Consider the following 23143-nt stretch of genomic DNA (forward strand, 5'->3'; position numbering starts at 1 on the left):
CATATCAACATGGTATTGTGAACTTGGTGACGCTTTCAAAAGAAGCCACCAGCCACAAGAACACAGAACACAGTTCTTAACACATGCCGGCATCAAAACCCAATTGAAAAGCACCACAACATAGGATCAATATGGCATATTGCCTCTCATCCTGGATAGCACCCCTGACATCCATAATCCAACTCGTAGAGCTCATTGTGCGTATAGCACCAAGCTTGGTGTGCTGTACAATACCCGAGGTCACTCTTCCAGTAACATTGCCCCTCCGATTTGCGAGGGCATCTGTTTGGGTCGTTGGCCTCAGCGACACAGGCAGGGCATTGCTCCGTCTCGGGGTACTGTTCATGGGGGTGACGGCTACACCATACCAGGGCGGGGCAAGAGTTGCATCCCTCCCACTTGAGGTGTACCAGGTAGTGTGTCGAGCACATTGTCTGGTGTTGGGTACAAAACCCCTGGGTTCTGCTGAATCGACAATTGCCTCTTGCGGGCATTCGGGCTCCGGGGCAATGGTGAGAACTTGTGTGAGCCTTGTTAGGATTAGGCATGGTTGGGATGGCTCTCGGTGGGAAGAATCAGGTTTCAGAAGCTGCAATTTGCGGTTGGGCTTCAGGATGATGGGCCACCAGGAGTAACGCTAGGTATTTATCTAACGTTGTCGGCTGAGCTCAAGACATGATTCTACAAGGCGGTTCGAATTGGGCATTATCTTGATGGGATACCACATAAGGCAATGAGGCCCTCTATGCACTTTTGAAGTATTAACCACTCATATTTCAACCAAGAGAATTGTGCAAAAGTAGGCAGAAGTGCAAGAGATATGTCAACTCCAGCTGGCCATGCTGTGCGAGAGTCGGCGTGTTCTGAGTGGGCGATACCAGGCTCGCCGGGTCATGTGCTGCTCTTGAGTGCGAGTGGTGTGAGACGGATCCCTGCAGCCCGGTGAGTGCGGAATGTATAAAAGGGGCAGCTCATTTGCTTTTGTCACACATGGTTACGTAGCACACGCAGCCGACAGGAGAAAGCAAGCTTTTGGACTGGTGATAAGATGTTGGGAAACATCGGGCTGCGACGCTGTGGACATGGGCTCCTTGGTTGGAGGCTCAGCGGTGCAGATTTTTACTGCCGTCATCCCGCATTGACGACTTTAATACTCAAGACGGGACCGACGATATAATTAACTATTCCAGCCTTATACCCAACTACACTATGGCCCTCCTCTACCGAGCTGAAACAAAACCACCTGATTTTCCATGACTAAGCCCAAGGGCGAGGTGTTGTTGGTAGAGCACAGTCTTGATTCACTCCCAGCCCAACAACAACAAACACACCGCCCTTCCCACGTCCAGCGGACAGGACGGATCCTGCGTGAGCCCTCAAAGCATGACCGAGAGCATCCGGAGCGCATCCCCGACTTCCACGGCCGAGTACGAAGATCACGAGCCGTTTGAGACGTTCAAGGACAAGGTTCCGCGGCTATGCCACCTCTATTGGCCATCTTACGGCCCGGAAGACTTTCGCGTCGAGCGAATGAAGGGCGGCTTTAGCAACCGAGTCATTGGCATACACGTTCGAGAAAAGCCAGCAATCGCTCCAGGGGGGCCAGAAGTCGCACCAGAACCTCCTCCAGCTTCCCAAATCAAGAATACAAAAGAAGGGGACATGGCGCCTTCCAAAGAGAATTCTACACCACCCAGGGACTCTCTACCCCCAGGAGACTACGTGCTTCGCATCCCACGTTTTCAATCGGCACATCTCGCCTATGATAAGCGCATCCTGGATCTTGCGAGTACCTACACGGAATTTGGTATTCCTAGGGTAGTGGCCATGGACGAGGACCCCTCGGCTGCGAATCCTATCGGGCAGCCATATATCTTGCAACTCAGGCTCCCCGGACAACGCCTGATCGATATTTGGAATGAATTGAATCAACAACAACGGATTTTAGTTACGAAACAGGTGGCCGCATTTTCTCTTGATATCCAGAAAGCCACCAATCCAACAGGCGGTCTGCCAGATTTCGAGAGCACCGAGACTTCTGCCCAAGCCATCCCCACGAAGGATTTCAAATTTATAGGCGACGCCGAAGATTTCAAGAAGCCAATTGAGTCACAGCATCCAGCCGAAATGCTCTGCGCGCGCCTTCTACGCTGGTATAAGAAGTACTCAGGACCAGGATTTGGAGACGGACCTTGGTTGGGCTTGACCGAGATGGTCAAGTCAATGCAGGCACTGAACGGAACATTTGGACCAGATGCACCAATATACTATTTCCACCATGGAGACCTCTTCCCCCGCAACATCATGGTCGCTACTCCTGACGACAAGACAGCCACTGTGACAGGAATTTTGGATTGGGACGAAGCTCACTTTGCTCCAGCCGTCGTTGCATTCGCTCCTCCAGCTTGGCTGTGGGTTGAAGCGTACTGGAGCTCTGACGTAGAGGAGTACATAGATGAAGAGCGCATCTGGGCCCATGCTCAAGAGACACCTAAGAATGACGAGGCGAAGGAGCTCAAGGATGTCTTTGAAAAGATTGTTGGGACTGAATTCCTTCAGTACGCCTACTCTCCTGATGCTTGCGAGGCAAGGAAGATATGGTCTTCGGCTAAACAGCGCATTGGGAAGAGCTGGGTTGTTGATGAACTTTCCAACATGCTCGCGGCATGGAGGTCAGGCAGGGATGGGGAGGCGGAAAATGTCAAAGAGGAACTCACAACACCTATCGATACAACCTCTATGGACGAAAAAGAGGTTGGCCCTTAGGAAATAGGGCTTTTTTCTTTTGTCTTTGGAATAAAAAGAACGCTGGGATCTGTACGTTTAACCTACATTTTTAATACCTTTGTTTTTGGAGGATTCCACTTCTCTATTGGGAACTGTCTCAGATGAGAGCAGACTAGTTGGACCAGTATATTTCGAATGGTTTATTAACTAGCTGAGCTATAGTCGTCGATTCTACCAGAATTGTGCCTGGATACTCTTGCTCTATGACTGTGATGACCGAGTTCACCGCATCTCTTCGCAGCCCTATTCCAAGGGGGGTCACATGGTGGAAATCTGAAGGGGCTCAAAAAGGAGTTGAGGCTCTCCCTCAGACACATGATCCAATAATATCGAGTAATGTGAGTCGGTGGCGCATCATGGGTGGCCTCAAAATGTCAGGGTGCATAATGCATAAGGCGTAAGGCGACAATCCCAGGACCCAGACTACCGGATAGCCTGAATGCCACATGGAGAGCCATAATTAGAATATTTTAATGAAGTGAAAAGAGCCTAGAAACAACTACCATTCGAGATAATGTCACACTCATCATATTCTATTGACTACAGTCTACAAAGAGCTATCCCTGGTGGGCATAATAGTAGGGGGTGAGACAGAGTGCTTTTGCCCAACCACGCCAAGTTTGATCCTTCGCAGCCTGCTTCCAGGATATAGGGATCATCAGCCGCTTATTGCCCTTCTGCTGACCGTCAGCTCCAGAACCCAGTACACGATTTGTCAGTGCTCATACCGCAGCATTTTCTGGACAAGCGACTAATACTGATTAGTAAAGCTGGTAACTGAGAAAAGGGCCCTCGTGGCGGTTGGTGGCATCGGAAATTAGTTATGCGTGAGAGAAAAAAATATAAATCATTCCATCCAAGGCATATTGAGTTGAAATAAGGCGCTACGCAGGTCAAGACAAATGAGACGCTGGAATATTAAGAGGGTTACCTAACCACTCTTAATTATTATAAAAAAAATCTATAAAAACTGTTTTAAAACAGTATTATAATTTAAAGTATTTCAAAAGAATCCTCGCAGTCGCATTATAGTCCATGCTTATCTACACCCCCGTGCCCTGTACGGGACAGGCGTCTGATTTTTGAGGGGAAGCTATTCCGATTGGCGTCTTCGCGACGATCTTGGGAATTCAGCCTTGCGGGAGCTTGTAATTAGCATCACCCCGCATCTTGGCTCGCGAGCTTGAGCCAGGTCGTGCGATCTACGTGGGGAGACTAATTCCGGCTACTCCGTGCTCGTATGGGAACTATGTTAAGTGTTGGCTTGCATATCTGTAACAACTGTTGCAGTGTGGAAAATCTTCCTCTTTAGTATTGTTCCTAATCCTGCCTCTATCTACAAGGCAAGGGAAGTACGGATAGGCCAGTCAACAATGTTTGCAACAAGTCCCGAGCTTGTTCGCATGTATGAAAGAGCCCTCCTAGGTCCTTTCGGCCTTTCTATGCAACTAACATGACCTGGGCTAAGTTGTAGACACAGTCTGATTTCGGGATTCGGATCCTCCACTTCGAGGAATCGACCCACTAGTAGATCTCATGCGATCATCAGACCTGCAACAGACACTTGAAACCTCTTCAGCCTCTCTCGGAGGATTAATATCGCGCACGATACGAGCTTCATCTCGCATTAACTGAACAAAAGACTGGGTTATGATCAACCCAGTACAGGTTTGGTCGCGTGACCGTCTGTGTGTCAAAGGCATCGACTCGACTGCCGAAACAGACGCTGTCTTATCTGGGCTAGCAAGACAGAGGGAGTTTTCAGCTCGGGATGAGGCTCTTTTTCGTTTCAGATAGATGGGTATAAGAAAGCCTGCTTTCTTTCTGAAAGTTCCTATTCCTTCAGCCACAACAAAGCTAACTCAACAACGGCAACTCTCATCTGCTCTTTTCCACATCCATCAGAATAGTTTCCCCAAGGCCCTCTGCTCCGTCCTGGCCCTCCAGGTCCTCGCCATATCCGCGGCGCCGGCCGATCCCCAGGACGTTACTCCCCCAACAAGCTCGAGGCCAAGGGCTCTGTCTACTACTGCACCAACAAACGCTAGGACGGCGAGTGTAGGGCAGTTGAGGTCAACATCGACGCTTGCCGTGAGTTCAGATATCTCCTTGCGTTCTCTTGTCACTAATGGCTCCATTGTAGATAACATTCCCGAAGAATTCAACGACCGCATCAGCTCGATCCGGAGCAGCGTCAAGGGCGCTTATAAGTGCACCTGGTATCTGTAAGCTTAGATCCATTTCAGTGAGAATACTGGTCTGCTTTTGAAGGTGAAAGAATCAAGTGGGGATTGGGTGCTCGGGGGTCTGCAGCACCTTGGACAAGGTTCATAGTCTATGTCAAGCTTGCATCGTCTCGTCGTATGTTGATCGCTACCATTTGGTGATTATGAGTTGAACTCTTCACCTTGTTATTTACCCAGTGTGTATCGTTAGTATGCTAGCCTAGTCATCCCTAACCATTTGTCATTCTGCTTAATATTCTTGAGAAGCGGAGTATATCCGTCGACTCTATGACTAGCCAGTTACAAGGATAAAGAACATAGTTTCTAACCTAGTAACGGCATCAAGAGCTTCGTGAATATCGCCAACTAGAGAGAGCAGCTCTGACACGCAAAAGAGGCCCGCCGTCAACAACAAACAGCAGAGATGACACATCCCGGACAGACTCCATTGGTTAATGCTCTGTTTCTGAAACTTGGTTACTCTGTTGGTTTGACTCACCGTTACCTAGGCAAACAACGAGAACCGTAGTTGAGAAAGGGATTACGGATACAAAAGATCACAGACTCTAGATGCTGTGCTCCAGTGTTGGTGTTTGAGGTCGCCCAGACAAAGGGCATCGTATTGGATCAAACCCATCAGCGGAAACCTGGGAGATTCAGTGAAAACAAGACGTGTGAGAAAGAAAGGTAGATTCTGAAATTGCAATGAATGAAGCATCGAGATGGTGAATGAATTTAAACGTGATATTTCCTCGTGAAATACTTGTTCTCCTAGTCACTGGCCGTCCCAACTCGACGTTGTGTTCCCCATGCTGCAGCCTCACTCAGTCTCTCGTCTTACACACCTATGTATAATTCCTGTTGATTCAGTACTACCAAGCAACTATAAGTAGTTAGAACTCTAACCGACTTCACTTCTCATCCCTTTCCTCCAAGTCTCCCTACCAGTTCACATCAACGCAATACTCACCTCGACAGTTCTCCACCCCTCAACGAAACCAACACAAACGAAAACTCACAGCTATGTGCAAGCGCATCTTCACCCGGGCCACCTGCGCTTGGTGCAAGAAGCTCTACAACAACTCGTGGTCCCAGGAGGTCTGCCCTGCAGCCATGAAGAAGAAGGGCAGGATGGGGGACTGCGGAAAGATCACCCCAATCGAGCGCACCTCGGCTGACCTCTTCTGCCCGGCGTGTCCAAAAAGGAATGAGCCGGTTCCTGATATGAAGTGACGCGCGGGGCGCAATGTTGTGAGGGTGAGCTAGGGAGAATAGCTATGAGGAATACGGTCACCAGCTCTGGTTGAAATTTCGATGAATAGTCTGTATATCAAATGCTCTTTGAATTATTGAATCCCGTGTTCTGAGACTCTTGCTGGTCTTTGTGACTATTGGAGTAGGGCTTCTCTTCCAGTTGTATCTTGAGAACCGGAATTCATTGCTACTTTAAAACCTCCATATGAACATCGTGCATTCGTTACCGCAGCTCCTGTAACCATGAGAGCTGCTAATCATCGTAAATTCGTGAGTGCGGTTACTTTCCCTCTTGAAAGGAACCATCGGCAATACTAGGACAATAGTCCCTCATGTCGCTACCATCAACCAAGAGGCTATCCCCTCTCAATCATTCTTCCAGAATCTCTCAATCACTTTCTCCGGCAGAGGAAGCTTTCTCTGCACCGTAGAAAACACCTGCAGCTTCAGGGGCTTGTCACTCAAGCACACAGCAATGCACGACTTCGTCTCGGAGCTCCTCACAACCTCCCGCAATTGCCCTAGCAGCCACACCACGCCGCGCAACGCTATTTGGTTCTGGTCCTTAGCCTCCCAGTCTTTGAGGTTTTCTTCGACGTTTTCGCTGCGGATCAAGGTGAAGTTGCCATTGTCGTGATAGCCCCGAACAAGGTAGGGAGTCCGGCCGAACCAGAGCTGTGGTAGCATCGTGCTTAGGTGCTTCCCGTTACGTCGGATCGACTTGATCTCTGCTGCTTGTGTTTGGGGAGGTGCTATACCCCGGGTGATTACCCGGACGCTTCTAGCGCCAGGGGATGAGGGCGTCTGCTTTGAGCTTCCGACGGCAACATTCTCCAGTGACTGGGCAAGCTGATCCACTGAGCCCCCAAGAGGTGCGTCAGTCTGCTGAGCACCGTCATCAGTCTCGGGGATGCCATAAACAGCATCGACTTCAAAGCGGACGGCGCAATTCAAGCCTCCAAGGTCATATCTGAGAACGCGGTGATGCCCTGTAATATCAGTCATGCCTGGTGGCGGTTCAGTGACAGCTTCCTCAAAGCTGTGACCAAAGCCCGAGTTCCTAGATCCTCTGATCATCTCCTTTGTCGACCTTTCACGTCTCTCAATGACGAGGGTGTTCTGAACAAGATACAGGTCGATGCGGAAGCTGTCCCAGCACTTCCCACGACAAAAGTCGAGCAGGTGACGAAGGCTGTTGCGGTTGGTGAGGACATCGACGTCGCTGAACTTGGATGTAGGATTCATGACATTCATGGCTTGAAAGACGACTTCGAAGGGATACTTGGGGACACGGAAGCTGTTTTGGTCGATGAAATGGACGCCTGAATCTGGAGAGACGCGCATCGGGAGAGATCTGGAAACCAGTCTGGGAGGTTCACCTGTGAGTGTCAGTTGATGTAGAGTACAATCAAGAAAGGGAGATTCACCTGGGACGTAGACGGTGGGTTGCGGTTTAATGACCCAGTTGTAACTGCAGAGAAGCTCGTATCCGCCATCGCTAGTCACAGCGGCATCGCCTGGTTGGACCTGGGAGCTTTGAATGGAGATCAGAGGTGTGCCAGTGCCTTGGAAGAACCATCCATCCTTGGACTTTTTCGCCTTCACCGGCGAGTTCAGAGTGTTTGGGGCCTGAATCACATCAGCAGCTGGCTCGCGGTTAGAGTTTGTGATTACCTTGGGCGTTGATTCGATGCTCTTGGCTCGAACCACCTTCTTGGGCGCCTTATCACCCTCCGCCGAGATCTTATCGTGAGCAGCATCCTTTCTATCGCGAATATGTTGCTGCAGAGCCGCGTCGCTCATGAACTTGCGATTGCAGCCCGCACAGGTTACGCTTCTCGCATTCGCGCCGTTCATCGTGATGAAGCGCAACCTTGTTGGTTGAGGTGGAGATGAAACGTTGGAGATGCGTGTTGCACTGGCTGTGTAGGACGACGGCCTGATTTGAGTGAGGGTTAAAATCAGGCATCAATGTGCTGCACGTCTTTGTCACTGTTGTCGTGACTTGCATCAAAACAAAGCGTTGCGTTGGCATTGCGTGAATCAGCATCTCTTTTCTTTGATAGCACAAATGAAAAAGTGTAAATACAAGTCACAACCTTATCTCATGACTTGACTTTCATCCACGACGGCACCTCCATTAACCCTCTCATCTCCTCCACCGTCTCATCCCAAAGCAACCTCCTCACCCTCTCGCCCTCCTCCGACTTCAAAAATGCGCCAAGGTCAACAATCTCCTTATCATCCAATGGCATCCCATGCGTCTCCTTTCCCGCGACAAGTGCCGCGTGAAGCCCTATCCAGGCTCCCTGCTCCGCCGACCGCCCCCGAAGCGCCTTGATCATGTCAACGGGGATGCGCACGTACACCGGCGCTGCACCCGACAGATTCGTCGATACCATTCCCGGACAGAAGCTATTGACAATGACCTTGTCTGGGCTGTAACGCCGTGCCAGCTCAAGCTGGAAGAGGGCGACGAGGACCTTGCTGTCTGGGTAGCCTGCCAGAGCGGGAGCATTCCCCTTGTCAAAGTGCTCAAGGACACCTTCCCCAGGCTTCAAAGGGGCCTTGCTAGCCAGGGTTGTGAGCCTGTGCATCCGGCTTCCTGTCCATGTGACTCGTGTCGGCGATCCCTCCTTTTCGGCGGTGGCCTCAAGGATGGGAAGGAGGCTGAGCTGGAGGAGGACGTTGGACAAGTAGTTGACCTGGTTGTTCTTCTCATGGCCTGTAGGCGCAAACTCGCGACCAAAAGTGCCGATTCCAGCGTTGAGCATTAGAATATGGAGCTGGTTATACTGCCGCTTAAAAGCCTCAACAAAGGCCTGGACACTGGCGTAGTCCTCGGCGTCGAGCTTCATGACCTTGACCACGGCCTGGGGATTGGCCGCCTTGACAGCTGGGTCAGACAGAAGTCCTTTTCGGACTTCCTCCCCCTTGGAAACATTTCGCACTGCGAGCACGAGAGTTGAGATCTTCAAGACCAGCAGTTGCCTTGAAAGTTCGAGGCCGATACCTGATGTTGCGCCCGTGACAATGGCGGTTTTGGAGGAGAGGTCAATGCCGGGAGGGAGGGGGTCGACCCTGGGCTGAAAGAGGCCCATAATGACTGGACGAATGAGTTTGAAGTAGTTTTGATGTTCTTTTCAATGAAGCATTTGATGTTATTCGCTTTGAGAGTGTTGCTTATGCTGTTGTTCCTACTTACACCATCACGCCGATCACGGCGCATCATATATACTCGCCCAACTCAATCTCGCAATCCATCCTTACAAATCCCCATCAACTGAAACCCCGGGCCTCACACCCATTTCAATGTCAAATCCCCAAAACTTACAAACCCAACACACCCAAATGTTTCCGAAGTTGTTCAATCCCGCCAGCGGAGTCGGGATTGCAAAGTCCGCAATTCCTCCGCATCCCGACCACCACCAGCAGCCACGCCGCAATATTAAGGCCACGATTACCAACAACGGGACAATTTCATGATTCTCTTGTCCGTTGTGTGTCTCGGAAAGTCCCCGTAGAGGAGCCGAAAGCCGTTGCATGCAATGTTGCCTTTGTGCGGGCGATGGCGGGTGAGGACACATACCCGCCAATTCATAGATATCCGTATATATAGCATCGACGCCAGGAGAAGCATGAGCGCAGAAAGCGAGTAGCATAAGTCCCATTTCTCTGGATCAGAAAGTTCATTGGTCCGTAGTTCTTGGGATCTGGACGGCGGGCGAGTCAACCAAGGGTGCAATCCATGCTTCAATGCGGCCCGAGAATGTGCCCGCATGGCAGGACGACAGCTGTGTGGGAATGTTCCTCCATACCTAGGTTCTGTCGGTGTGTTATCGGTATTTTCTAGCATTGCAAGCGTCAATTATATATATGAGAGCGCCAGAGAGACCAATGAGGGTTGTCGGCTTTAAAGTCCTCTTAGACCTACTTCTCTGGCTCAGGTGGCTCCTCTTCAGGCGGAAGGCCGCCGTAGCAGATTTTCAATGTTCAAGAGAACCTTTCGGGTATATAGGCGTCTTTAGTGGAATTGGACGAGGACGACTCGAAATTCATCGTCAAGGCCGTCAAAGAACAGAGGGCCATGTCGAGGGCCAAAGAGCCTGACTAGTCTGAGTTCCTCTTGGAAGTCTTCTTCCTCTCTGCGACTCATTAGCGTGACTTGGTTGCTGGTTTTGTTGTACTACTTGTCGCGATCCGTGCCGTCGGGGCAGATCGGGACTCTTTGCATTGTAGTGGTCAAGGGTGCCTCGACTGTTCGCCATCTTTAATGAGCGGAGTGTCAGCGACCAAATCTTATCTTTTCCCGTAGATTTCGCTTCACAGCCGTGTTCTGCGTCGTGTTGCCTATGCCTCTCGTTGGCGCCGACATATGGGGATGAACTAAGCCGCGCGGTGCACTGAGGCAGTCTCTCGGGTGCCACCGGTGATCGTAGTAGAGAGTGTTGGGGACACGGATGTCGCATTTGTACTCGACGAGTCTTTTCCTGATCTCCCCCGTTCTGGGAAAGCGGCGAAGAGGGGCCTTTATATACTAGAGGGCGACAACACACCCTCTCGAGCTGTCTGGTCTTTTGCACTAGTAGTCAGATCTTCTTTGACTAACGCCTCGCACCGCTTTTCCATCCCTTGTCTTGTCATTCTTATTCAGGCATGGATCGGTCACAAGACACCATAGCTGTTATGGACTCGTGTTTGTCTGCAAACTTCTTCTTTCCCTTGCTGAACTTGGTCAAGAAGTCTTGGCCTGCTCAGACTGAGTGAATGAGACCAAGCACAGAACCATTAATTTTCGTTGCCGAAAACTAGTTGCTCAGTCATGACTTGTGTGGTATATATATAGTCATGAACTGGATCGATGGTGACACACTTTCATCCTAACTGACGGATGCCTCTCCACATCGTTGTGGTCGAAGTAGCACGACAGAGCCAGACCAACTATGTCGTCACACCAACTGCTTAGCGACACATGTTCCATTTGTCAAGGTGAGGTAGAAAAGAGTTTCTCAGTAGGTATATATAGAAACACATTGTGCCTGGATCTCGCGGAGGGAGAGAGCTCTGGGAAACACAGGAATGAGATGGTCGTGCCACGCATGGTCGCTGAGTGACAGGCTGTTGGTCAGAGTGCTCGGACGCACCATCAATAACAGGGACGAAAATATGCAGGCCTTGTCAGGTTAGTGATGAAAGGAGCAACACGAACAGTTGGCCCAGAGCTCTTGAAGCACCGCTGAATGCCTCTTGGTCGCGGACTCGTCCTTCAGATCGGCCAGGACCCGTGGAAAGGCCAAGGGGCACGTATGTGCACTCCTTTCCCTGCAAGAGAAACTCGCGGACATACGGCTCGAACTTCATCGAATCTGCAGCACCCAGATCGATGATAAAGGTGCCAGAGGGAAGCTGAGATACAACCTCCTTGGCGATAGTCTTGAGGATGTCGAGCTCATCAAAAGCTGGAGAAGGGCTTTCGATATCCGTTTGGGGGGAACAAGTGAGACTAGGTTTTGTTGACAGCCACTGCTCGAATGAGAACGCGACCGGCATCCTCACTGATATAGTCAGGTTCTAACCGCCGAGGCACGATATGATGAATACAAACCATCCGACAACAAGGGGGTGCTTTCCATATGGTGTTTCATCACGTCTGTCCGCGCTCCCCGGAACGAGGCTCTGCGCGTCAGGGATGATTATAGATGCTTCTTCATCCAGATACCATCATGGCACTTGCTCGTGGCCCAGTATATATACGCAATAAACGGCCGAGTTCCGACCATCATGAGTCTTGACGTTGGAAAACATCCTCGAAGCCAGTCACCAAAACGCAGATGGCGGTGTTATGGGACAACAGGGTGACAGGGGGATACGATCGCTCTGACGCATTTTCCGAGTATATCGATTTCGGAGTTGGCAATCGATAACACACTCGAGGATCCTGAGTGTTGGCTCTCCAGGAGAAAGCTCGGATGGGGGAGCTCTCACAGCACGGTCCATTGTTAAGGTGATGTTATGGTCCGTTCCGGCGTTCACTGGCCCATGAGCGATGCGAAGAGAGCTGCTCCTGCTGGCAGCACGGCTCTTCCGGTACGTTCCATCGCCACGGGTGGTGGGCAGAGGCAGTAGTCGGTCACCGGACCAGGCATAGACCAGCTCAGCCTGAACACGTTTGCCCCCGGTGTGATGTGTGGACTGGATGACGCAAAGAGCTGATGCGTTTTGCTGCCCAGGGGCTCTACCCGGCTAGCCAGGGAGCATACCCATCGGATGACAACACAACATTGAAACAGCGCGCCATATGCCTATTCACCTTGCATGCTTGCGCATGGGATTGAAGGAAGGGCGAGGGGAAACAGCCCATGGGGAAAACCTCTCACGGATAACAAACCCCTTCCAAGAGCTGATGCGTATCCAGCGAGAGCTGAGTCCATGCCCTCACCACGAATCTGCCTGATCCGCGTAACCCACGCTTCGTGAGTTCTGGTCGCGCCCTGCCCAAGTGACGTATATATAATGTCGAGCTCCTTGTCATGAGAGTATCGTGCTCGGGGTGCCGGAAGGCAGTATAGGAGCCCGTTTTTTTTCTACCTTCAATGCAGGGCTTTGTCTGGGTTCGTGTTTTGCATCCGCTTGAGGTATTGTCACAATAGTGACTAGTAGTCGAGTATATATACGCAAGGAACCTTCAAGCCTTCGACATCGTTAAGTCTCCGCTGGCACCGGCGTCGGCGATATCCATCACCAAAATGCAGGCGATAGGAAACAGGACTTCTAGGGAAACGTGCTTGGCCAATGGACTGTGGCACACAGACACTGGCCCGTACTGCCGACGCAAAGACAGCTAACGATTTCTTTGCCGTTTCTCAGTTGGCATTCAATATATATAGTTCAAGGAGCTGTCTGTTTGTGATCTCGTGAATCTCAGATGGTAGGATTGAGAGTATATCGTCGAGTGTAATGATCGCGCGGACAGGTTCACCATGAGCTCCTTTGCAAATAATTGGATTGACAGCCAGCAGCGGGTTGGAGCTCTTCAGCTTGCCTCAGGGGGGCAAATATACCCGTCCAAGAATGCGATTGGGATCTTGGCATATGCTTGTCGGATCTTCATAAGGCATTTTTCTTCTGCTGTTGGTGCGCCGAGGCCAACTGACGTATATATAAAATAGATCTCTCCCTCGAAGCTGCTTCTTTCTGGTATCGCGACCAGCAGACGTTATTCACTGGCTGACACGAGAAGCCGACGAAATAACTGCATTTTCCCTTGCAGTCGAGAATGCAAGAGAGAGGGTGGTGCTTAGGGCACCAGCTGTCCGGAACTCCCCAATCCCTGTGTATAATATTAATCCCATTGTCGCAATTGTATGCTTGCAGGGGCCGTGGGAACAAGACTCTTCTTCTTCACAACTGCCTGGCAAAGGAAACCCACGTCATTGCCCGCACTTCCCTCTGCAGCATGTGATGCAAAGGGTTGTTCTGAGTGGCGGCGAAGCTCTCTTAGAGGCCGAGGGCCGTATATACGTGTCGACGTCTCCATGGCAACCATGACGCTCTGGGTTTTCACCTCCTTCGCCTCTACCCAGTACAAGAAGCTCATTCAATTGCCGCATTTTCCTTTTCAGTAGCGATTCTGATCTTGGTTGAAGTCGGATCGGTATTGGCTGGGCCAGAAGCGACCTTGTTGACGTACAGGGGGAGTTTGCGCTGCGGCGTCTCCCACAAGACCCGTATGGTCTGGCGTAGGTGCCAGAGGTTTTGCAGGTAGAACAACACAGTGTACATCTCGGGGAGGATATATAGGTAGGACTGTGGTCAAGTCTTGAAGGACCCATGTGATATCGCGAAGATTCCTCTAGAAGATGACGTTGTACGCTCTCTAGGGTGGTATATAGGAGAGGAGAGTTTACAAATCCCCTTGGGTGAGGCTGCGTCGTGTGAGATCCAGCCAACGGCGATATGCCATGCCGAAAGTCTTGTTCGCCATCCTTCGTCTGGGTGGTGTCGCTATATTGGTAGGTCCAATAAGAGCGCAGAGCCCACGCTTTATACTTGCATGGTGCGAGAGGCCCACGCAATTGCAACTCCCTTGACAGTAGGAAGATCAAACAAAGGGGCGCGTACCGAACATGGGCAGTGTTCGTCTCAGGGGTGTCATATAGATAGATACGTTTTGTAAAGTTGGCGCGACAAAGTCGAAACCGTGCGATATCAAGCCGAGCTTCATGTCGAATATTTTGTCCAAAGTAGCTCGTTGGCAAATGCTTCTCAGTTGGGAACATCTCCCCTTTCATTGCTCCCGAAGACGACGAGCCCATGTGAGAGGAGAAGCCCACGTAACTGCATCTGATCTAGGGATCGGGAGATGGCACAAAGCAATGTGTGCTGTATATATCGTAATGTGGCGGTGATAAGAGCTGATGTGGTGATAGCTGCGAAAGACACAACCTCGTTCAGATTGAAGTATCTGACTGATGCCCTCAAACATATCTAGGAACCATTGGTCCCTTCCAAGGATGAGTTAAAGGTAAGGGGTGGACCGCCGGACGCATGGTTGCGTCAACAGATTGAGCAGTTGCTCTCGACCCTCCGGGTTTGCCAGTGCAGCTTCGAGCTCTTGGCCCCTGTCGACAAGAATGTCTGCCACTCCTTGTAACGCGCAGTCGGCAGCAAGCCACCCGCAAAGGCAAGGCCTGGGTAAACCCGGTGATAGCTACCAAAGTAGGAAGATACTGGGCTTCGGGATCCATCAATCGCTCGCGTCGGTGGGCCGTTCTGTCAGACCAGTCATGCTCGATCATAAGTGCTCGACTGGCTACAGCGACGGGTGTGGTGGTCTTATATATAGAGGCGCCCAGTCGGTTGACTGAGGCGCTCCGTGCTCGAGATGATTTGAATGGGGATATATAGGTGAAACATGGGATAAGATTAAGCGAATCTTTCCGCTTCAGTGTTTCTTCGACCCGGCTCCAGCCCTCTGGCATCGCAATCGCTTGAGCGACCTCCAAGTCACATGGACCTTCGCGGTGCCTTGTTGGATAGGAGTGAGAGCGACAACGCCACGGGGAATGCTGCCGCACTAAGGATATACTTCGTATCGATAGATGTGCTGGATATATAAAAATCACAATGGTAAGCGTTCTAAATAGCTCTGTCCAGTAGAGTCCAACATGAGGACAACAGGCAGTTCTTATAGTTATGCTTCATCATCGATTAATCAGCCATTTGCAACAACGGCTACTTGCTCTCTCAAGGTTGTCAAGCATGTTGTCTCTAACAAAGAAACTGAGTTGCAAAAACAGGGTATATTGTACCAAATCGTAACTATCCAAGTTTGCACCTCAACGCCTGTCCCGTGTATCACCTGCAGCACTCCGACCCGTCCCGTGCAAATCATTGGCTCCAGAAAAGAATGTGATAAAAACAGAAAAGCTTTTGTCATGATTAGTTTGCTCCGCTAGTGCTTATGCTCCTCGGCTGTCTCGTTGTGCGCTGATAGCTCCGCAGTAAAGCCCTGAGGGGCAAGACCGGGGGACGCGTACCCGCTGTGCTGGGAATTCATGCTGTTCCTCTGCGAGTCGGGCACCGACGGGCTCCCCTGCGGGTGAGACCATCTGGGGTCGTAAGAGACCTGTGAGGCGGTCGAGTTGCGGTAGCTGTTGCCAGCAAGGTTGGGGCTCGGCTGGGACTGGTGCAGGCTTGGCGATCGCTGCGGGTGATAATAGTCGCCTGGGAGCTCCATGGGGATGGTCTGCATGGATGTCTTTGGCGGTATCGGGGGCGCGTAGTTGTTGGTGTTCTGGAAAGGTGGCGGAGGCGTCTGCGCCTGGGCCTGTGCTTGCTGCATCTGGTACGGCGACTGGGGATACTGAGATCCGCTTGTGCCCGGGCGTGCGTACTGATATGTTGGTGATGGCTGCTGCTGCTGCTGAGGAGGGTATTGGTAGGGCTGAGAGTACAGAGGAGCAGGACTCAGAGGAGCAGGGCCAGGAGGGAATTGGTTGTCGGCGGCCATGGTTTGCTGTCGCAGAAGCTGGTTGTTCATGGCGTTTGATCGATCGGCAGGGTTGACTGTCTTGAGCTTTCCATCCTCAAACATGCCTTTAAGAATGCCGGCATCAAGCAGCTCTGCCTTCTTGACCATGCGGTTAACCATCTCCACACTGGCCTTTCTCGACTCGGCCTTAACGAAACCCATCATGGTAATGTTGCACTTGAGGTCGACGTCGGTGCGCAGATACAGTCCCTCCTTGGGTGCGCCCAACTCCTCAAGGCCAAGCTCGGGCTGCTCGGGAGGTTCAATTCCTGGCTGGTTGCCCTGGACGCGGTAGCGATTCCTCATGTCGACGCCGAGAGGGATATAGATGTGTGACTGCATACCCCAGGGCATATCGTGGAAGCAGCCGTTGAAGGTGAGCTTGCCAGAGCCAATCTTGCCCATGCCAGGGATATACTGGATACGCTCAGTGATCTCATACCAGGTGCTGTAGTACTCGTCGGCGGCGGCATTGCGAGGCGCGGGAATAGGCTTGTGCGAGATTACGAGCGGGTTGAGGGTGATGATCTCGCTGTGGGAGTGGAGGAGGTCGATGGCGAGCTGGCGAGGGATGAAGCCGGGAATCGGCGTGATGATGGTGAGGGTTTCTTTCTTGCGCAGCATGGTGAGGTCGGCTGGTGATGTCTTTGAGTGGGTGTTTGTGTTTGGTGTTTCGTTTCGTTTCTGGAGCTGTTTGACCTTGGCTTCGTCTTCGTTACGTCGCACGTCGTCGATATGTCAGAATATTCCGTCTCTTTCCAGACTTGATTCGTAACACAAATGTTGATAAGCTATTATGCGGGTTGCTCGGGGTTGCTGAAGAAGAGAGATTGTCGGTCGCAACGAAGCAAACCCAACTCACGGGGGAGACAAGAAGAGGGTTCAAGCCGATCGCAAGAGGAGGGGGGACCGTAGGGCATTAAAAATTATCCCCGACCTAGCAGTAGCAAGCATCAGTAGCACGAGCTCTCTCCCAAGGAATAGCGATCGCCAGCCACACGCGCAATCCCCCTCCCATCCATGAACGCCAGCGGTTCAAGGGTGGGAGGCGCTAGCAAGCCGCCACGAAGGGGATGATGACGTGAGATGGACCGGTTCAATTCGCCGCGTAGCCCTGTGAGGGCTGATCATTGGGGCATCGGAGCTGGTCCCCCTTGTAGGGTTTTCCAATGATCTCGCTGCGATGTGCGACCCGGGTTCGTCATACAACAGGACAAGTCGTCAATGCCATGGACTCAACCCTGACGCCGTAGTCTGGGCAAGCAAGCATCGGCTGGCCAGTATCACCAGGGTCCATGCTATCGACAAGCATCGGCCACCATCTCCAAGCCCAAAAAAAGCCAAGACTGCGCCTTGTCTTGTCTCGACGACCGGGGTTGGGTCCCGCTGACAGATCTTCCATTCGCGGCATTTGGTAAGCGGGTGGCATAACTTCCGGGAGCATACGCCTCTCTCTTGTCGGCGACTATGCCAGCGCAGCAAAAGCATTGGGTAACGTCTCCATAGCGGCTTCTCGATCGTTCCCTCCCGGGCCGCTGCTGTTCCGTCCGCATGATTCCATCACAAAACCTTGCCGTGTGATGGTCGGACGCGCGGTCAAGAGAGGCTGGGTGAGATTTGGTTGCGACATGGGAGAGATTTAGCGTCTGGGCAGCCGATTTAACCGTTGGTTAAGGTTTGGGCACGTGGGTACCCTAGATCACTCAAAAGGACCTCAAAAAGTGCTACAGCATTGATTCATTCAATTAATAAATCAGATAGCAATAAAGAGGAAACAATATCAATCTCTGCTTGACCGACTTTGCTAATGGATGCCCTCCTTCAACGGCCCTTGTAGTGGTTGCATATGCACCTGCTTGCACTTTGTGTGGACCCCGCTGATTCCAGAATCCAAAACATGCCGCCTTTTCAGCCTCTTTGTTGTCTCGTGCATCTATACTGCCTAATGGAATATCAATACTACAGAATCCCTCCAAAATCAGATGATATCAATTTTACAACCCGTCCAATGAAAGCACCCTGCCAGAAACTCCTCAAGCTGTGGGCTTCCTCCCAACCATCAGGTACATGGGTGTAAACAGCTTCCTCTTACCACCCTCAACCAGCGCATCTGCCGCCCTACCCAAGCTCTCAGCAGTCTTCCTCGTTCCCTTGGGTGCAATCCAGAGACTCTCGAGAGCCCCGATAAAGTTGTGCATTACCAGACGACCCCATTTGTTCATCCGAAACACGGTTAAAATGTCAGCGAGAGACTGCGCGTATCGCATGTCGCTGTCTAGCGGCCAGTACCAAGGTGCAGGGCCGTCATCGTTGGCCGCGAGGTCCTCATGCTGCTCGAGCTCAAAGCCAGCGTTCTTGATCGCGGTGAGGCCGTCTGAGATCTTGAACATCTGCGCAATACCATCGCCCTGCTCAATATCGAGCCGGATACGTCGCTGCTCGAGATCATCGTTGTCATACTCTTCCGTCATGAGCCATTCATAGACTCCAAAGACACCACCAGGCTTTAGAACTCGTAGGATCTCGCTGTAGACGTCTTTCAATGAAGGGGCATGCACGGTAGCTTCGATGGCGTAGACGGCGTCGAAAGAGTTGTCGGGGAACGGAATTTTCTACAAAGCAAGCACTCTTGGTAAGTAACCACGCAACAGAGCAGCAGAAAAAGACTCACCATAAAGTCTCCCTGCACAAACTTGAGTTTATGAGATAGACCCTCCTTGTCCGCATAGACCCTCGCCCGCTCGACTTGATACTCGGTGATATTCAAACCCGTCACGTGGGCCCCCGTGAACTTGACAATCTCACGGGCAGGGCCACCGACACCGCAGCCAACGTCAAGGACCTTCATGCCCGGCTTGATCCCCATGCTGTGGGCTAGGTAGTGCTCGTGGCGAGCTATGGCGCGATGAAAAGTCTCGCCATAGGCGAAGCGGCAGAAGTGAAAGCTTTGACTCCATCCGTACTCGTAGAGATCTGTGGCCAGGTTGTAATATCTAAACAGTCAGCAGATGGCCATGAATTGGAGAAGTTGAGGAACTCACTGTCTTGTGAGGCTGGCATAGTTGTCAGTTCTCTCCTGTCGAACGGCCTGGACTTCGTCTTCAGCCTTCTTGTTGTCCCAGTACTGAAAGTAGTCGTCAACGGCAGCGGCGTGGGCCTTGTTGTCCTTGTTCATCATGGCACGCATTCCGCCCTTGGAATTCTTTGACTGTCGGTGAAGAACACTGTCAAAGGCATGGTTCCTCGCCTCGTCGTAGGAAATGAGTTCTGCGGTAGACATTGTGACGAGTTGTTGATTGTGAGAATTGGGTTGTTGAATTTGGAGGAATGACGATGAACGGACGAAGAAGATGATGACTGAGTGAGTGAGAGATGGAGAAACTTCAGTCAAGAAGAACCCTCTGTTTATATAGAATTGCTGTGCCCTCGTAGCGGAGGCTGGCTTTGATACTGAACATCGCTTAAGATTGAAAGCTCGCTGACCAACTCCATAACCTCCTGCGGCTCGCTTCGAATATCTGCCTCTCATCCATGTAGTTCTTGATGCAATCCTTTTGCGAAAACGAACAAGAATTACGATAGAGCGTATCGCTCGCGTACGACCATCCGCGGGTTGATCCAAGCTGGTGTTTGGTCAGGATCCCGAATACGAGATCCACAATGAGGCAATCCGAATGCGAAGGGGTTTGAAGTTGAGATAACCGAGTATGGATCTGGATAGGAAAGATCTAGGATCTTGACCGATGAGATACTTTTCCTCCAATTGGGTTAGGAAATATCGACCCTTCGATAATGGGCCGCGGGTTTTTCGTAGTTGGTCGGATTGGTAATGATACGGCGGTAAGTTGAGATTGACATGTATAAAGGGCTTGCTCGATGTAGGCATGAATCTCGCTCACTCATCCATTCTCTTTGACTTTTACACATTCTTTGATATCCTCAAGACCTGAAATACGACAAGTCTTTGCCAGTTTCACGGCATTGGGTAATCCGCCTACGTGTGTTGGAAGAATACCAAACATCTGTTCTTAACCATTGCCTCCGATTATCGGAGGGAAACACAACGCGCAGCACGGCGCTCATGTTCGGGATATCTTTAGATGCATCGGCTTGGTATAGTAAGGGAGCTCTGCCATGGTGACACAGAAGTTTCAAAAGGAAACAGTCACGTCCTCAACGGCCTTCTGGGGAGGGTATAAATGTCTTCTAGCACAGTCATAGATGGCCTCTTGCCACGGAGAAGTGTCTCTTTTTGTTATCGAACTAGTTATAATACTGAAAACCAGTTCATCTATCTGATTAGACAAGCGGTCTTCTGAAAGTGCCGTGAATATCCCCACGACAGCCTTCATCCCCGGGCAACCTCCTGAATCGTCTTGACAAACCTCTCAGGATCATGAGCAAACCTCCCCAAAAACAACCCATCAACACCATCCTTGAGCTTCTCAAACAACCCAGGTCCCGCACTTCCCCCGTACAAAATCCTCGTAGACCCGCTTCTCTTCTGGATGCTATCCAGCTTCCGAATCGCAGACGTGACGCCGACGACATAATCAGCGGCTGCCGGCTGCGCTGCTCCGATTGCCCAGACTGGCTCGTAGGCAAAGACTACTTCGGCATCTTCCGGGACGGCTGATAGGACGGCTTCGATCTGGGTTTGGCATTGGGTCACGGCTGTGGTGTGGGTTTCGCCCCGGGTTTGCTCGCCGATGCAGACCAGGGGGATCATCCCGTTCCGCGCGGCTGCGGCTGCTTTTTTGGCTGTGATTTCGTCCGTTTCACCAAAGATTCGACGTCTCTCTGCGTGTCCGACCTCGACAAGACGGGTTCCGACTTCGGCTAGGACTGAAGATGATACCTCGCCTGTGTAGGCGCCGCTGTCCTCCCAGAAGGTATCCTGAGCACCACACCAGATCTTGTGGTCTTTGACTTGGTTGATGACTGATACGAGTGTGACGTGGTCGGGGACGATGAAGACGTCAATGTCGTTGAGGACTGAAGAGTCGGTGGAGAGGAGTTGCAGGAGCTGATCGACATACTCCCGGGTGCGGGCGGCGGAGAAGTACAGTTTTGTCGAGACGCCGACGATGCGGCGATTAGATCGTTGGATGGATGCCATCTTGATTGTATAATGAGGAACTCCAGCAAGAGATTCAAGTCCTCACTCGAACTCCGGCCTCACTGGTCAATGTCGCCTCGGTGGATGAGGTTTTTGAAGGTGAGGAGAGCCTGCTCAAGGACAGCGGCCAATGTTCAGCTCGGACTCAGGTTATTCAGCCAACAGTTGACGTTTTGATGATTATATTTGGTCGCAAAAGTAGCAAACCATCTGGCAGTATTTATTCTCTATTCCTCAAGGTCATGGGAACATTTTAATCGCTCCTCAATGACATCCACCCCGCCCCCGTCGGGCTTCCAAGAAAGGAAATCCGGCACCTGCGAATGCGGAGAGTCCATCGCCGGCTATCCTCATCTGTCACCCTCAATTGCATACCTACATCTGCAATGCTTAAAAGATGGCCAGCGCATTTGGAGGTGATCCAATTAGTCCCGGCTGATTCAAAGGCGACGAAGTAATCATGAACGAGTAGCGCTTCTTCTCTTTGCAGTATGCGGCCAGCTTGCTGAGATCCCATAGTTCGCCGATTGACATGCCAAAGAAGCTGAGGCAATATGTGTGAAGCACTACATCGTGTTAAGCATTCTTCTCAATCGCTCAAGTGGTTGACTTACCCAGGTCCTTCATCCCACCGATCGATCCATCAGGTTTCAGAGGAGGAAACGCCTCAAAGCTGCTCGAGTCGGATGCAGCAGCCGAGAAGCGCTTGTTCCAGAGCCATCGTGCAGTCTCCTCGCACCCGTGAAGGCCAGAAAGTTTGGCGGCGGCCATCTTGCCCAAGCCCACAGGGTCCATCTTGTCGACGACTTCTGTAGCAGCGGTTCTCACGAGGAGGACGTCACCAGGTCGGAACTCGACACCCTGGTGTGCGGCACAGGCTTCCAGATCCTCCACAGTGATGCGGTTTCCATCAAAAGGGTGAAACTCGATACCCTTCTCCTCGGCGTAGGCAGCATAGTCAATCAAGACACCTCTTCCGGCGATACATCCGCGCGTATGCCAATGATCCAACGTCGGCATGGTGTTCGACGCAGTCGACTCAGCAGACAAAGCTTCCTTGTTCGGGTTTGCGCCGTTGTAAGCCAAGCCAGAATCCTGATGCTGAAAATGGCACAGACTGTCCCATTGACTGCTGCCCTGAGTATTAAAGTCGAGCTCATCATCCCACGACTTGCCCTGCTCGAAAGGAAGCTCCGCCAGGCTTTCGGGGATGTACAGGACTTTGTGCTCAGCTGCCTTGCGCCCAGGAATGGCAAGCTTGTTCATGGCGTTGATGGGCCAGCTTGGACAGGTCAGTGCTGTAACAATTGAAGGAATGATTCTTACTTGAGAGAGATTGAGACTCCATCCTTGACTTCTAGAGCAGCGTTCTTGACAACCTCTGGAGTCAAGAAGTTGAGAGTTCCGACCATGTCCTTTTTACCGCCTTGGTCAAAGACACCCCAAGCACAGCCTTTGGGCATACCTTCGACCTTGGGAAGGTCATCATAGTCAGGAACCGAGTTGAGATCGAAAGGCATGATGAGTTGAGTTGTCAAGTCAAGTTGAATGTGTCTCAACCTGTCATGGGGAAAGCGTCCAATTTATCTTCATCGCTGCCTGGGCGGTGAAGTCTGTTGTTAAGGGCAACCCTCGAAAACTGCAGCCTTGAGCATCTTGAAACAGATGCCTACGATCGATAACGAGTCTTTAACTCGTTTAGGATCCAATTATGAGGCACAGTTT

The 23143-nt window shown here is 51.4% G+C and overlaps 8 protein-coding genes across 8 annotated transcripts; 1 reads left to right on the forward strand and 7 right to left on the reverse strand.

Moving 5' to 3' along the window:
• Positions 1 to 1383: 1383 nt before the first annotated feature.
• MRS44_006760 (uncharacterized protein) lies at positions 1384 to 2766 on the forward strand (the record flags this gene model as incomplete). The annotated part of the gene is made up of 1 exon (XM_046274525.2): positions 1384 to 2766. One exon carries the CDS (start codon positions 1384 to 1386, stop codon positions 2764 to 2766), a length of 1383 nt encoding a protein of 460 aa, XP_046139619.2.
• A 3866-nt stretch (positions 2767 to 6632) lies between these two features.
• Positions 6633 to 8123, reverse strand: MRS44_006761 (uncharacterized protein; the record flags this gene model as incomplete). Its single annotated transcript, XM_065621872.1, has 2 exons — positions 6633 to 7645; positions 7694 to 8123. The coding sequence occupies 2 exons, from the start codon at positions 8121 to 8123 to the stop codon at positions 6633 to 6635; spliced, it is 1443 nt and encodes a 480-aa protein (XP_065477944.1).
• Positions 8124 to 8371: 248 nt separating this feature from the next.
• On the reverse strand, positions 8372 to 9367 carry MRS44_006762 (uncharacterized protein; the record flags this gene model as incomplete). Its single annotated transcript, XM_046274523.2, has 1 exon — positions 8372 to 9367. One exon carries the CDS (start codon positions 9365 to 9367, stop codon positions 8372 to 8374), a length of 996 nt encoding a protein of 331 aa, XP_046139616.2.
• Positions 9368 to 11444: 2077 nt separating this feature from the next.
• MRS44_006763 (uncharacterized protein) lies at positions 11445 to 12627 on the reverse strand (the record flags this gene model as incomplete). The annotated part of the gene is made up of 3 exons (XM_065621873.1): positions 11445 to 11769; positions 12196 to 12458; positions 12577 to 12627. The coding sequence occupies 3 exons, from the start codon at positions 12625 to 12627 to the stop codon at positions 11445 to 11447; spliced, it is 639 nt and encodes a 212-aa protein (XP_065477945.1).
• Positions 12628 to 15720: 3093 nt separating this feature from the next.
• On the reverse strand, positions 15721 to 16923 carry MRS44_006764 (uncharacterized protein; the record flags this gene model as incomplete). Its single annotated transcript, XM_046269467.2, has 1 exon — positions 15721 to 16923. One exon carries the CDS (start codon positions 16921 to 16923, stop codon positions 15721 to 15723), a length of 1203 nt encoding a protein of 400 aa, XP_046139613.1.
• Positions 16924 to 18332: 1409 nt separating this feature from the next.
• MRS44_006765 (uncharacterized protein) lies at positions 18333 to 19579 on the reverse strand (the record flags this gene model as incomplete). Its single annotated transcript, XM_046272481.2, has 3 exons — positions 18333 to 18911; positions 18971 to 19292; positions 19341 to 19579. The coding sequence occupies 3 exons, from the start codon at positions 19577 to 19579 to the stop codon at positions 18333 to 18335; spliced, it is 1140 nt and encodes a 379-aa protein (XP_046139612.2).
• A 1068-nt stretch (positions 19580 to 20647) lies between these two features.
• MRS44_006766 (uncharacterized protein) lies at positions 20648 to 21418 on the reverse strand (the record flags this gene model as incomplete). The annotated part of the gene is made up of 1 exon (XM_046274521.2): positions 20648 to 21418. The coding sequence occupies one exon, from the start codon at positions 21416 to 21418 to the stop codon at positions 20648 to 20650; it is 771 nt and encodes a 256-aa protein (XP_046139611.1).
• A 390-nt stretch (positions 21419 to 21808) lies between these two features.
• Positions 21809 to 22938, reverse strand: MRS44_006767 (uncharacterized protein; the record flags this gene model as incomplete). Its single annotated transcript, XM_046274520.2, has 3 exons — positions 21809 to 21984; positions 22033 to 22700; positions 22745 to 22938. The coding sequence occupies 3 exons, from the start codon at positions 22936 to 22938 to the stop codon at positions 21809 to 21811; spliced, it is 1038 nt and encodes a 345-aa protein (XP_046139610.2).
• Between the last annotated feature and the right edge of the window lie 205 nt (positions 22939 to 23143).

Source organism: Fusarium solani (assembly GCF_023522795.1).
Source record: "Fusarium solani strain SB1 chromosome Unknown bctg00000003_1, whole genome shotgun sequence".
Lineage (NCBI taxonomy): Eukaryota > Fungi > Ascomycota > Sordariomycetes > Hypocreales > Nectriaceae > Fusarium > Fusarium solani.